The sequence below is a fragment of the Camelus bactrianus genome, chromosome 25 (genome assembly GCF_048773025.1).
Source record: "Camelus bactrianus isolate YW-2024 breed Bactrian camel chromosome 25, ASM4877302v1, whole genome shotgun sequence".
Taxonomy (NCBI): Eukaryota; Metazoa; Chordata; class Mammalia; order Artiodactyla; family Camelidae; genus Camelus; species Camelus bactrianus.
In genome coordinates this window covers 17,635,908-17,652,043 of record NC_133563.1, presented here as the reverse complement: position 1 = coordinate 17,652,043, position 16,136 = coordinate 17,635,908, and the positions used below count along the sequence as shown (strand labels likewise).

Sequence of the window (16,136 nt, the reverse complement as noted above, 5' to 3'; positions counted from 1 at the left end):
TTGAACAAGTCATATACATAATTTGTATCAGGGACAGTCTTAGTACTTGATTTCTAACTATATTTTACTCTCTATTACTTCATTTCTCTTTGTCAGAGGCCTGATATTAAGGAAATTTTAAATATAATTATTATATCAACTAATATATTAACTTATTCTTTTAAATCTTATAAGCATAATCTCTACCTACTATAAATCACATATCTTGCTCTGTTATCAGGATGTAAACATAAAAGAGAGATAGAGCTTTCCTTCGAGATATCCATAAACCAATAGGGAATTTTTAAAAAGTCACAATTCCAAAGACAAAATTCACAAGGCTATCAAAGTATCACAGGAAAGGAAATCACTAATTTTGGGACAGTAGACTACTGAGCTGATTTAACAAAGCCACTATGGGGGCAAAATAGTGTAGTGATTAAAATATCAGCTCTAAAGTCAAACTGTGCAACTTCAAATCTTGGCTTTGCTACATTTTTAGGTTATACTGAGCTCAGTATTCTCATCAGTAAAATCATATTGGGTTTTTGTAAGGAGTTGTTGATGGAAAAATAATCCATGGTAGATCTAAGTAAGAAATGGAAAATTTTTTTCAAGCCAACTGAGAATTATATTCTGGAAGACAGTCTTTTAGAAAGCTCTTAGAGGTCAAAGCACAGTTATGTAAGCTTTTGAAACAAAGAATTACAGTCAGCTGACATACTGACAGTTTTCACAATCCAGATCTGCACATACAAAGCAAGGAGTGGGTCATTGTCATTCTTACCATTAGGAGAAGGAAAGTTATCCTTATGAGAAGGAAGTTTATCCCCTAAGGAGGTCTGGTTAATGCAGATGCACAATACATACTAAAGCACAGGGAAGAGCTCAAAAGGGCAGAAGAAAAAATTTATGTTCAATTTTTTTGTCTTGCCACAAAATAGGGATTTTATGTCATCAGAGGAGATAAGGTGAAGCATGTAATTAATCTAGCACATAAACCCAGTAAATGCTTAATAAACATTAGGTGTTGTTTAGTTGGCTTTTGAACTATTCCCTTGACAACTCTTACTGTATTATTGGTTTATTGTATTGCTCTAGATTTCAGAGTTCTTTGAGGTTGTTTAGCTATTGTCTATCACCGATACTTTTGTAGTTCAAAAGGATGAGTATTATTTTTCTTAAAATAACATGGTATAAATATTATAAAAAGATGAACCATATAAAGGAGAAAATATCTTAATAAGTTAACAAGCTTTCATACTAATGCTTCCTTTTGCAAATGTTTTACCTGAAACTATATAATACTAGCAATTTTTATTGTTTTTCTGCAAAGCTACCACACTGTCAGAAACTGACCAACTCGATGAGTTAGTATTTGTGTCATATAACAATAGGATTTAATTTCCTGCTCTGTAAAAAAGAATTGCGCCCTCCTTCCCCAACCCCATGCCTCAGCCCATTCAGTGCTGAACTTTGTCATTAGTAACAAAATAAAGTTACTGTCTTTTGAAAGTGACGCTAGTGGTGAACACTCTTACTGATAAGTTGTCAGTTTGTAATTGCACATCATTAAAGTTAATTAGCTGTGACATGTATCATAGAGACTGGCTATATAAAATGATTTCTCTGTCTGTAAAGATAGATACATATATGCACTTACCTATTTACAACTTTTATTTTGTCTTAAATGCATAATATTTTAACTTTAATGTTTATGGTACCTTGAAGGTATTATGGAAATATGCCTCCTGGTTCCTTGTTCTGTTTCTCTAGTACATAATTTAACCCACTGTATGCAAATTATTATATTTAATGCTTACTCCTGAATTATTTTTTCTGAAAAATTATCCATCAGGCATTATATTTAGGAGCAACTAGGATTAATCAAAATTAAGCTTTTTAAAAGCCAACAAAAAATAATAATTAGAAATAAATGTGTCTACAAAATATATTTTATATATTTTAGAATTTACCTTAATATTATTTTGTACTGCTTAACTTATAAATGAGGAGACTGGGAGATACAAGGTAAAATAAGATAGTGGCCCTGAATAAAAGAACTCACATTATCTTGAAAGACATGAGACAACCCCAAGATACAGTATGTTGTTGAGAAAAAACTTAAAGCCAGACCAGGGGATAAGTTTCAATCCTATCTCTACAATCTGAGGAAAGCTGCTTACCTTTTTCCAAACCTCATATTACTCTTTAAAGTAAATGGCTATATTTTGCTTATCAGGCTAGTCTAAATGTTAAGTGAAGTAATAATAGATCTAAAGCTCCTATCACAGTGCCTAGAACATGGTAATTGCAAAAGAGTAAACTCTCTCTTCCCTTTTCTTAGATGGTAGAGAGTAAATGAGATATGGAAAATGGAAAATTATTTAAAAATTGTAAGATTTTCATATTTGATGGAAACATTTCACTTTAATTTTTACAATGAGACTATCTCTTTGTTCCAAACAATGAATCACAAGAAGTTTGCAAGAGGACATAGTCAGCCTGTTCTTTATTCACATTAATTGAATTCTGTCTAGCTTATACTGGACATTTTTGCATAGATAAGGCTAATGATTTCAAGAAAACAAGCACAAATAATTATATTTTGAATTTTTGTAATTTTAGAATGTAGTTAATATTTTTAAATCAATCACATGTATTACACATCACAGGGAAACAGATACGGTCAGAGGAAAGCCTGTATTTTTTTAACAAAGATTTTTCTAGAAATAAATATAGCCTTTTAAAAATCACTTTTTCTCACCTCAGATATACAACAGTCTGTCTCATTCTGCTAGTTCATATGTTTTTCTTTTTTTGCTGTTCTCAAGCATTTGGACATAATGAGTGTCCTGATCCTGGAATACCAATCAATGCAAGGCGATTTGGAGACAACTTTCAGTTAGGAAGTTCGATTTCAGTTATTTGTGAAGAAGGATTTATTAAAACCCAGGGAACAGAAACAATTACATGTATTCTTATGGATGGAAAAGTGATGTGGAGTGGACCAATTCCAAGATGTGGAGGTAAGCACAATGATCAGTAAAAATATAATCCCATCATCACCGGGCACTAGAAACCATAACAGGAAATGCATCATTCTATCAAGACTGCTGTAATCTTTATCTTAAAATATCATTTAGTATTGTACATTAGACATGCAGTCTATAGTTAAATTATACTTTTAAGTTTTCATGTTAAACTTTTTTAAGAAACATTTTAGAAGCTCCCTTTAAAAAAGTGCTCTTATTAATATATTAATAAATGATCAGATATTGGTTGCATGTGCAGATTCTCTTGAATATACTTTATAGTTATTGCTTAGCACACTTTATAGTTTCCAGTCATATTTTTCTTTGTATCTTAACTATTCATGTAAAAAACTTATTTTATTTTCAAAAATGTGTCAACTATTACTAATTTCAGTAAATACATTTATGCTAAAGAAGCCATTATTTAAAATGTATAATTCTTCTAGGCAGAGTTTTCTAGACATTCTTTTTTTTTTCAATTTTGATTTGCCCAATAAAATATAGTCAAGAAAGTTCAGGACAAAATATATGTATGTGATATATATACACAATGTTTGGAAGTACAAGTGTATCCTTGAATACATGTGTTCACATAAAGTCATCTTAAAAATAAAATATGTCAAGTATATAGTGTATCAATTTAGAATCTGTAAGAATGTGGGTGGGGGGCTTTGTTTAGAATTGTCACAGTAGAAACTGGCAGTCTGAATTCTACTTTTGTGTTATTCTAGCACCTAAAATACCACATACATTTTATTTTAAAAATACATAAAATAATTTTTACTAAGACATAGATGAACCATGAAAAACCCTTGAAACATCCTTTAATAGATCACCATGTAATGGTTAGGTGACAGTTTTAAGTGGTTTCTTTTTCTTGCTTTCACAGTTTTTCTTCTTAGCTGTGCCCGAATTGACAATGGAACCTTTGTTTTCTCAATTTCTAGCTGATAAATTGAGAATACTTAATATATACTCTCCAGTAGTATAGCAGACTCAATTGAATAATACAGCCATTACCTATAAATGTTGAGCTTCATTGAACTGAACATTTTCATAATGTCTCATGATCAAGTAGTCCAGACCATGCAGTTACGTTTTCTTCTTAGCCCCTTCAAGTAGCACCTCCTTCCTCTTCTAACCACTTTCTCTTTGTAGAATCAGGGGACTGAACTATACAACTTCTCTGTTTCTTTTCCAAATCTCAAATAGTATGGGCTTAGTAGGGGTTACCCTGACAATGGTTATGACTATGCTATTATGTTTAAAAAACATAATGGAGTTTCACAACACAGGATTAAAATAAGAGAAAAATGGAAAGTAATCGATTTTTTCCATTATATACTTTGTTTGCCCCTGAGCTCATTCATTGTTCTGACCATAGCTCCTGACCTCGATACTTGTTGAATCGGTCAGGAATGCCTACATTAGTATTTGAAGGATAAGTAGGGGATAAGGAAGGAAAAGTTTGTTTCAGGTTTAGCACAAGTTTTGTATGACTGGAGTGGAGGATAGAGGGACAAGGATTTGATGAATACAGAGGACTCTGGAGAATGGCATGCTTTGCACACAGTGCTAAGCAGATTAAAACTTATCCCGTGAGCAATGGGAAGCTACTTCAGTTTGGAAGTGACCTGACTGAGCCCTTCCTCCCCTGCACTGGGTTTGTTTGCAGTCCCAGTGAACAGACACAGAGACCACCTCCAGGTAATTGTTGAGTTTTGTTGGATCCTTACTTGCCTAACTTGGGTGTTGGTTTAGGAGCTGCTTGGTGCCTAGCTGCATAGGAAGGTAAAAATAATGAAGCTGACATCAATAGACCATTTGATGAATTGCTGCTTTATTTGAGAGAGCAATTTCAGTGAGATTTTTCACTGTGAAAGTGAATGTTATTTAACTTTTAACAATAAGTAGAATAAAATATTCAAAACTCTAATTTGGCATAGGCCAATAGGCTGTCCAGACATCCTGAAGAGAACCTTAAACAATTTCCAGAGGAGAATAATATGTTTTTCTGCATATGTGAGTGAAATTACGTGCAGTTGGCTCGCCTGCCAACTTCTGGATCCAACACTAAGTGGGAACATCACTAAGGATAAGGCTGAAGCCAGGCAGGGAAGAATGGAAGTGAGCTGGAAGCAGTCTTAACGTGGCACTCGCCAGATTTCCTGCCATATCCCAGGCCATGTTTTGATCCAGCTTCCACCCAGTAAAGCAGACTCCTATCAGCTCCTTTATGTCTAACTCTGGTGGGTTTTATTTCTAAGACTCTAATTAAGGTTTGTAAAGATTTCTTTTAGTTTTGCCTGAATTCTACTTAGGTATTAACAACAAAAGTCTGAGACTAGCTGAGGAAAGCTTATTTTAAAAAATTTTCCTGTTTTGTTGTTGTTTATTATACATTTATTTATTATATTAAACATTTTTATAGATGAAATATGTACATGTTTATATGTTCTGATTAATACAAATAATTTTATACTTATGTTTTATTTCCTTTACATAAAACACTCCAAAATCAAATGCATTGTTAAAAATTACTAATGTGTATGAATTGTTGTGTGTTAAAATTAGAAAGTTATTTGTTTTAACCAGAATTTATAGAGCAAGTCAGTATAAAATGTTTTAATAAGAAATCCCAGAGCTTCCGCTCACTTAAAGATTGCCCTCTTCCCACAACTACTCTCTATCACAATTGTGTAAAACTTTAGGCATGTTGCAAATTAGTGATCCGCACATGTCAACCAGTCTTCAATACTAAAACTGTGGAAAACCTTTGAGAAAAGTGAAAGGAAACTTTTTACCTGTCATAGGCCCTAAATAAGGATTGTTCAAACCAAAAGGGAAAAATGAAATGACAATGTGTTGCAATTCTCTGATCTCACTGCTGAACTTAGATTTATTTTGGATAGCTTAAATACAATTGTTAAAAAAATTGAGTTATATATTTTATTCACTGACCCAAGTTCTACACTGATGAATTAAATAAGGGTAGATTTAGGCTATCTTTGTGAAAATTTGAACCTTTTTCTCTAGAATGGGTTGATCAAATTTCCTCATGAGGAAGAAAAAGTAGATGTTTTATAAAGCTTTGCAAAATACATTAATTTTTATAATTAGTACTGAAATCATTCACTTTGAATTCCACAGATCATCAGCTGAACTCAGTTTAGTGACAATCAATGGCTCTTTGGCCCACGTCTAGACAGGAGCCTGACTATAGCTGGCTCTGTGTAGCACCCGTCTCTGCCAGGCGTCGCCTTCAAGCACACATCCTAAAGGCATGAAGGGGGTCTGCGAGGCTGTCATACAGCGGACACAGGGATTCTCATGATTTTCCACCTAGAAAGCTTCCTAAAAACTTCCTTTCTCTCCACCAAATTTTCTTACTCATAGCAACTGCATAAGCGCTCTCCCTCGCTTGCCCTGTAGTCTCCTCACATTTGTTTATTCTTCTTTCCCACACAGCTCAATCCCCCTTTTAAAGGATAATTGCGAGCCTTTTCACTAAACTCAGCCCTCAGGGAGTTCAGTTTTCTCATAAGAATCTTTCTCCTTGGAATTCTTTCTTTCCACCCTCTTTTTCTTTCCTAAAATATGATCAGAATCCCTTTCAGGGGCTTCTGAGGGCATTGCCAGGCTTACCCACATATGTCCTTCAAAGTCCCTTCTACCAGGAAATTCAGAAAAGGGAGGAAAGAGGCACACCATAACTGCATTTGGATTCATTTTTCTCTTCATCTGTGTGTGTGTGTGTCTGTATCTTCTGATACACAAGTAAGATTGTGCTTTTACTTAATTATTTTTTCAAAGTAGTAGTGGGCAACTAGAGTTCCTTCACTGCACCAAGCAGTGCAAAGTAGAGCCATCCCTTACCCTCAAATCCTGGAATGTTTTTCTCACCCAGTAAAATCCCAGAGGATTTCTAGTTACTGGAATGTTCCTTGTGACTAATCCTACTACATAGAAGGCAATTTTTAAGGTATAGTATTTGACCTACTCAGTTTTTTTATTGGCTTTGGAAAACCCACTGTCTCTGCCTTGCTTATTTTCTTCCTGTCTAAGGGCCTGCTCCAAGGGTAAAGGCATACTTGCTTTACCTCAAAAGATCTGAGCATCATTATTTAGCCTTCGTTTCTTCACTGTCTCTTTTTACTATTTTTAGTTTAAAGTTTGTTTTGTTTGAGACCTTCTTTCTTAAGTGCAGCCATAATTAACTCATTTTTCTCAGCTTTGATTTGCTTCACCAGATTTGGGAGACCTTTGTAGTAGGGGAATGAGTCTGCAGTTATGTGGTAAATTGGCTATAAGTCCACTCTGCTGTGAACATGTTACAGGTGCGGTTCCTTCCATCTGTTCACACCTTTTCCTAGCAGATGCCTTGTTTTTAACCATTTCTATGAGTTTAGCACATATCCAGAACATATTGTTCCAGCATTTGCACTCAGCTCAAATTCATCTAGATATTTATGTCCTCCAGTGTGGTGACACCAACTGCCATTAGATGGAGGTTTTGATGGATCTGAGTCAACTAATAACACCTAATGTCCCATGCTCTATATCAGGAGTCATAACCTCAAATACTTACAAGGGCAAGACAGTAACAGAAATAAATTTGGTTGGCTGAATAAAACAAGTTACCCTCTCAAGGAGAAGGTGTAATTTCTCACTTTTTATAGAGACATTGTTACTGATAAACATTTCTCTGTTTAACAACAACAGCGACAACAATAACATATAATAGAAGAATGATCCCATTGACAGCTGACAACAGCGTTCCCATTAGCCCATGCAGTCCCTCTATGCACATTCAAAAAGAACATTTCCAAGAGGGAAATGGCTTGAACTAGTGGTTACAAAGGCACTTTAGTTGGAAATCCAACAACAGCAGCTAGTCCCTTGGAGAGTGTGCTAGGCCAGTGGAACAGATTAGAAACTATGTGCCAACCTCTCTTCCTTTGGAGAAAGCACCCAAGTGTCCCAACAAACTGGGTGTTCTTTGGACTTACCTAAGAACCATTTTCTAGATAGTTATTTCATAAAAAATAAAGTTTCTGAGTTCCGCCTATTTGTGAATTTATGTAACACTGCTCAAGTCTGATCCTCTGGCACCTAGGATCTAGCTGGAACATCGTATCCTGAATTGTGCATTCTCCCCCAGATTGTCATTTCAATCTCAGAGTAGGCTCTACCGTGTCCTTTTGACTCTGCATTGACGTTCTGCTAATATTTGAATCTTTTTCATCATTTGGCACTAACATTTTCCTAATAATTTAGCTATTAATGTGGCTCAGTTGTGTGGTACGATTTGATTCAGGCAGACTCAAGAGCTGTACCAGATTCAAGAAGCATTAATAAATAAAACATATTCTTTACTTTGTTTTTTCTTTGAGTTGGAATGCAAAGGTTTTAAACAATGCAGTAACTAGAAAGCGTCCCCAACATTTTCCTAAGTTATGTCGTCCCCAATCCTCCCATTCAAGACAACTTACATATAAAAATCATCACCATCATCATCATCATCATCTTTTTTTTCTCTCATGCTCATACATAGTCCTGTCATCACTAAGCTGTCTCTTCCTTCATATTTCCCCTTTTTCCCCTTTTTCAGTCCCATGCCCTTGCTCAAATGCCCGTCTCTTCCATACTTAACCCTTAGTTTAACATAAAACCTACTGACTCCAAACTACACTGCCCCCAGGAAAGATTAGCTCATCCCATTCTAATAGTTTTGGGTTGAGATTCTGTCTCCTTGGAAGGTTGGTAAACACAATTCTTCACCTCATTATAAGAAATAATGCATTGGTTAAAAAAAAGAGAGAGAGATGAAGTTTTTGACATATCTTTTCAAGCTACTCTCTGCCTTGCATTTCTACTTTATAAAAATACCTGCCCTGTATTTGCCAGTAATAAACTAGCCAAAGAATCCCAAAAGAACTTGAAAGAGATAGCATTCCATGAGACTTATAATAAAACAAGAAAGTTCTCTTCCTAGGTGTCAAGCAGTGAGCACTAAGTCATCTAGAGTTTTCTGTTTTAAAAAGCAAGACAGTTGGACATAAATTGTCTCCTATCTCTGTTTCAGTCACAGAAGGAAACTGTTCCTAGGTATGAGGATTTATTATTCATTTGTGAATGTCATTAAAAGAAAATGCTATTGAACTGAAGGATGAGAAGGATTTATTTGCAGACCAAAAATGAGAGTTGGGTTAAAATATATTCATTATTTCTTTATAAAATCTGGACTGTATGCCATTTATTTTTTAAAATAAAATATCTCTTAAAAAGTTATAAAATTATTTAACTATTCATGGAAACTTCTATACTTTATTAAATTTCATTTTAACAAATATACATTTGTTATATCATTTTAGTCTCTCTTCCTGGTTTCTCCTCATCTCTGTGATCTCTGTCTGTATGTATCCAAAGCTAGGTCTTGAATATTTTCTCCTGTCTATTTCCACTCACTCTCTTGGTAATTTTCATCTGGTCTCCAGCTTTAAATAACATCTATGTGTTGATGTCTCTCAAATTTACATCTCCAGCCTACTTCTCTGTCATGAAGTCCAGACTCATCTCCTCAACTTCATCCTTAATATATCTACTTAGATGTTTAATAGGCATCTTAAACTCAACCTGTCCAAAATTGATCTGGACTCCCCTGACACTCCATAACTGACGCTGTCACAGGCTTTCTCCATTATCATTAACAGCACTCCATTCTTCCAGTAATTCAGGCAAAAACTCTTGGGAGTAATTCCTGACTCCTATCTTTCTTTCATAGCCATACACAATCCATCATAAATATCTGTTAGCTCTACCTTTAATACCTATATTCGGAACTTATCTACTTCTTACTTCCTCCACTGCTGACATCCTGGTCCCAGTAACCATCATCTCTAGCCTAGATTACTACAATATGCTTCTGACAAGTCTCATTGCTTCTGCTGTTGCTCCTGTTTAGTTCTATAGCAATGGTTTGTTGTTCAGTTTACCTGTGCCCACTCATTAGTTTCTTCATCGTTATTTCTCATCTGGGACTCAAAAGACTCTAATACATACATGCTATCTGCTTCTGTCCTCCTTTTTACCTAGCTCTTTATCTCCCATGCCCTCTTCACTATAGCTAGCAATGTGCTCTCTAATCTAAAGCAATCCCCTCAACAAAAATGGAAATGGAATATTGGCCTTTTGGATTACATGGTCATGTTCTTGAATATAATTAGAGTGTAATACATTCATTGAACTGCTTTATAGATAAAGAGGATTACATTTAATAAAATACATTGGAAGAATCAAATGAATGCTGTTGGTTCAAAGCAGTTGATTTAATTAAGATGCTGAGTTAAGACTAACTGAAATAAAAGTTGCCCCTTCTTTGTGAAGACTCATAGTAATTTTGAATATTGTTATCATTGTAGCCTCCCTGACAAGAAATGCAACAGGAGCAAAAGGCATGACTAACAAGGTACAAAGGCAAAGTTTCCTGTAGCTTTGGGATTGGCAACTTAGACCACACCAACTAAAGAGAAAAATATTTCAGTATCCCCCTCCATAAAATATTGAAGTTCAGACGCCCCCTTTGTGGCTTATTAAGTAGATTCTAACTGACTCATCTCTCTCAAACCTAACTTCAGCTATTCCATTCCCAATTTATACAAGCAGCAAAAGAAAAGTAAGGGAGATAGAGAATATCTATCTATCTATCTATCTATCTATCTATCTATCTATCTATCTATCTAAACTGTTGAAGTCAAAACTTGTTCAGCTTTTCATTTATCTCCCGATAGGAAGGAAGATGCTAGTCTCCTTCTCTTCAAACTAAGTTAAGGGGAAGGACTCTAAAAGAATCCTTCATAAGAGAATGCAGTTTCCTGTGAGAAAGAGGAACTAGAATCCCCAAGTAGATACCTAATTACACAGTGTACTTGCTGATCTGCCTTGTATGCTAAATGACTGAGACATAAAATTGTTGAAAGCTGGCAGATTGAAGAGACGGAAAGCTGTCTAGCTGAAATAATTTGGCAAGTCGATGATATAAGTTTCCTCTGCATCAAATGAATACCAAAGAACATACCCCAGCTTGGCCACTACGTAAAAGAAACCCAACAACAACCAGAGACCATAGGATGTGCTGTCAGGGGTGGAGGCAGGGAGGTGACTGGAAAAGGCTGAGCTTCTCTTATATCAGGCAGTTATGCAGTGAGAAGCCACCCTTTCGCATTCTTAGCCTTTCCAAAGAACTCATTTATTATCCTGATGGAAAGAACAAAACATTTTCCTTATCTAACAAACAGAAAACCTCATGGGGTTAGGGTTAGTGAGGGAAATAGCAACAGTCAGGAGAGGACTATGACAGCACACTTTCCCTACTTTTAGCCCTAAGGCACCACAGGAAAAAGGACCTAAAAGGAAGAGGAAGGGAACAAAATGAGAATGAGGAGACAATGTGTTCTCTACTCCAGCTATTGAAGTGAACGGAGGAATGAACCAGCAAATGCTGGTCCTCTATCAGCACCATTCTCCTCATCCTCCAAGGTGTTCAGAGATCCACCCTGGGTGGGAAGGTGGAGGAAATAAGAATTTTAAATTGGGTTGAACCAAGTTTTAAATACGGAAAGTGATGAGAATTTTAAGAGGATGTGACCAACATTTCTTTAAGGGGGAAATATTACTGAACAAAAGTTTGTGTGCCTAATGCACAGTGAGGCCAAACAAACCGAAGCTTTAGAATTTGGAGCAGAGAAAGGTTTATTGCAGGGCCAACCAAGGAGGACAGTTCGAAAAACCCGAACTGGCCGATGGTTTTGGGGGAAAGTTTTTATAGGTAAAATCTGGGGTAAGGGCTGCAAGGTGACTTTCTTCTGATTGATTGGTGCTGAGGTAACAGGGTGGTATTTCAGGAATCTTCAAGCTGAGGCTTGAAGTTGCCATCCTCCACCTGGATGGGGGCCCAGTTCCTGCAGAAGAACTCAAAGAGATTGTTGTATGTATTCCTTGAGGACAAACCAGGCCCCTGCCCCAAGGCTGCAGGCACTATTGTTTCCTGACTGTTCCTCCCTTGTTTCAGTATTCTCTTCCCTAATTAGCAACTGTTTGAATCTGCCCTTTTGGAACTCAGGGAAGGTCGAGAAGGCTGAATGAAGCCTCTTTCTTACAAACAAGAAAAGGGAATTGCAGAAAGGATTTATACGTGGGAGGATGGTCTTGTCCCAGGTTTCTGGGAGTCTCTGGGACACGCCCCGCCAAGTGAGAGTCCTTGGCTTTGTGCAGGAAAGAATTCAAGAGCAAGCCATAGTAAAGTGAAAGCAGATTTATTCAGGGAGATGCACACTCCACAGACAGGGTGCGGATCTTCTCAGAAGGTGAGACACTGTCCCAGAACATGGGGTCCTCTAAGAAAATGAGAGTAGCTTAGTAGATAACACATTCTATAGGCAGGATGCAGGCCGTCTTAAGAGGCCATGAGGTTCAGTCGGGGTTCAGGATGGTTAGGTTTTATGGGCTCTGTAATTTCATATGCTAACAAGTAGGAAGATTACTCCAACTGTTTGGGGGAAGGGCCAGGAATTTCCAGAAATTGAGCCACCACCCACTTTTTGGCCTTTTGTGGTTGGCCTCAGATATATCATGGCACCTGTGGGTGTGTGATTTACCATGCTAATGTATTACAATGAGCATATAATGAGGCTCAAGGTCTACTGGAAGTCAAATCTTCCTCCATCTTTTTTACCCCTTTTATGTCCTATCATCCATTGCTGTGTCATTCTTTTAACGATTGTATCCTGACCCCTCCCCTCCTGTCTCACTCCTTCCTACTTGTAATGCGATACCTGAGAGAATTCCTTGAATAAATAGGATGGTACTGAAGCCCCAGGAGAACTGTTTGAAGGCAAGGCTGGGCTTACATGCCTGGTGAGCTTCCCCCTTGAGGATAAGGGGTTTTGTCTTGAATCTAAGTTAGCCTCAAAGTAATGGATATCTTTCTCATTCATAGACATTGTACTCTCTGAAGAGAGTTCATTTGAGGGAGCAATATGAGTAACAATCTGATGCATAGAAAAGAATTTGTGGTTCTCATAGAGAGAATGTGTGTTCACACATGTATACGTATTCATATCTAATGATAGACTCCTCTTTTAGTTACATATTTTGGTAGTGTTGAATTCCAGTCTCTGGGAGTACTAGCTTGAGGGAAACTAATTTAATGACAATAGCCAAGTTTTGCTCAGGGTAGAGGGTAGAAAGGGAATAGAAATGGAAGGAGATGCAGAGCTTGATTACTGCTCTGCAGTCCTAGCATTTTAATCCCTGTGTTCTGGCTTCCTCTTTTTATCCAAGATAGATAGATGCAACTTGTTTCCCATAATTTTCTTTGAAACATCCTCCAGTGTGCTGAGGTTAGACAGAGCTGGTGATTACATACCATGCCTGTAACCATAAAGCAAGTTAATAAGAACAACAACAAAAGGAAATAAATGGAACCATCATTGTTTGATAATCCCTGATGTGCCATCTAGATTTTATCACATACAGCTCCACAGATAGGCTGTCATCCTGATGCAGGAAAATGGATGTGGGGCATGAGGAGGGCCTCTGTGTCCCAGGCTTCAGCTGAGCCCCTGGGACGTGCCTCACCAAGTGTGGGTCCTTGGCTTTGCGCAGGAAAGAATCCAAAGAGCAAGCCACAGTTGAGTAAAAGTAGATTTATTCAGAGAGATACATTGAAAGGCAAGAGAAAGGCCATGAGGTGTGGGAGTTGGGAGCTCAGATTAAAAGTAGGTACACACTCCGTAGACAGAGTGCGGCAGTCTCCAAAGAGAAAGAGAGGGCGGCCAAGAAGGGCAGTGTTGCCCATTTTTATGGGCTTTGGTAGCTTCATATGCAAATAAGTGTAAGGACCAGTCTAACTAGTCTGGAGAAAGGGCTGGGATTCCCAGGAAGTTGGCCACTTCTCACTCTTTGACCTTTTGTGGCTAGCCTTGGGACTGCCATGGTGCCTGTGGGCATGTTATTCACCGTGCTAATATATTACAATAAGCATATAATGAAGCTCAAGTTCTACTAGAAGTTAAATCTCCCATCATCCTGAGCCTCAAGGCCTACTGGGGGTTGAATCTTCCACCATTTTGGTGTTAACTGCTGTAGCACTCCTTGAATGGCCGTGCCCTGCCTTCTTCCTGTCTCAAGACCAAATGTTAAGTGCTCACTTTTTAAATAGTCAAACCCCAGGGATCAAAACCTTGCTCTTTCAATCCCCAGCTCCCTTCTGAGCATCTCTGTGCCACTTCTCGGATGAAAGGGCGCCTCCTACGATGGAACACCAGGATTTCTTGGCATTTTTATTCAAGAGAATCATATCTGAATACAGTCTGAAGTGCTTCTGACTGTATCGTATAGGTCTTCAAGCATCCTGGGTATTTTAAATGTGTCCATTCTGCTTAAAGTAACACAGAAATGAGTCAGCACTCCAAGCAGAGTTTTTATAGCAGTCTTTCTTCAGGTCTTAGAAAAATGAACAATATAAATGAACTATATCTGCTTTATCATTTATACTCTGTTTTTATTTCTAAAAAGAGAGGAAATTAGAGGCAACAATTTATATTTTACTAGCAGATCAAAATCACCCCTTTATCCCAGTGTTACGGAAACGGCAGGCCAGTCAAGAAACAAGCACCACTCGGAGGGTTGGAGTACTCAGGTGTATTACGCCGGCAGGCCCAGAGGGGCTTCTGCTCCGAAGCTCTGAGCACCTCCAAGACGTGCGCGTGAGGTTTTATAGGATAAAGTACAAGCTTGGGGTATTGGCCAATAGGCATGGAACAGCTTTAGCAGCATTATCATCACAAAAGTGGGGGCGGGGAGGCAGCAATCCAACATTCCAAAGCCAGATATGTATCTTTGAAAACCCAGCTGGCTAGCAAAAAACATGAACAGCAAACCAACACTAATTAAGCTAGATTTACAAGTTAGTCTAGCAGAATTCAGATCAGTATTCCAATACTTAGATTTGTGAGTTATCTTGTTAGCCCAGCCCAGCCTCTCCTTCACATTCCTAGACTTCAGAGTTATCTTGTTAGACCAGCCCGGCTTTTCCTTCACACCAGGAACCTGAGAGATTATCCAGGAGCATCTTGGAGCTACAGAGTAGCTATGTCCTCTAAGATTTTGTCAGTGTTATCTGCAGACCAAGAGGTATAAGATGTCCTGAGGGATTGGGGTGGGGTGAGGATCTTGTTAAAAAAGCAGATTTCTGTATCCTAACTTATAACTACTAGAAGTGCATTCTGAGAATTTGCATTTTAACAAAATTTAATCAGAACTCACCTTTAGGTTACCTACAAGGGTTTGAAGTCTTCAAAAGCAATAACCACTGTATGAAGCCAAAAGGTCCTCTCCTCATTCCTCCATTAACTATGAGTTTCAGAAACACAGAACTTACTTGACTTTCCCTCATACGTTAGTACTGTTGTTGAACCTAAATTCATGTACCTGACACATAGTGGGGCCAAACAAACCGAAACATCAGAGATTGAAGTAGAGAAAGGTTCATTGCCAGAACCAAGCCTGGAGAACGGACAGCTCATGTTCAAAAGACCTGGACTCTGATGGCTTTCAGGGAAGAATTTTTAAAGGCAAAATTTGGAGTGAGGACTGCAGGGTATATGACTTTCTTCTAATTGGCTGGTGGTAAGGTAACAGGGTGGTATCCCAGGAATCTTGTGCTCAGCCTGAAGTAACCATCCTTCACCTGGATTAAGACCTTAATTCCTGTGGAAGAACTCATGGATATGTTGTTATGTATATCTCTAGAGGAAGGACTTGAACTCTGCTTTATCCCTGTACAATTGTTTCTTGACTGCTTTTCATTTGTTTCTGCATTCCCTCACTTCCTTGACTAGTAACTGTTTGAATCTGCTCTCAGGAACTCGGGGAAGGTCTAGGAGGCTGAAGTCTTTTTCCTACAAACAAGAAATGTCATGTGTGGAAAGGCTTTACACCTGAGAGGGCCCCACAGGGTCCTCTCATTGTCAATGCTTCTCACTTCCTATCTCTGCTCTTTCTGTCCCCCTTCCCCTATCTTCTATTCATTTTTAAATTTGAACTCACCTCTGACAAAAT

General features: G+C 37.7%; 1 protein-coding gene across 3 annotated transcripts in view; it reads left to right on the top strand.

Annotated features, from left to right (window-relative positions):
- Positions 1–16,136, top strand: part of CSMD3 (CUB and Sushi multiple domains 3) — a 1,011,591-nt gene that overhangs the window by 652,239 nt on the left and 343,216 nt on the right. For all 3 annotated transcript variants that reach the window (XM_074352931.1, XM_074352929.1, XM_074352930.1), the window contains one exon: positions 2,814–3,008. In XM_074352931.1, the coding sequence (XP_074209032.1) occupies positions 2,814–3,008 (195 nt within the window). The remainder of the gene's footprint in view (positions 1–2,813; positions 3,009–16,136) is intronic.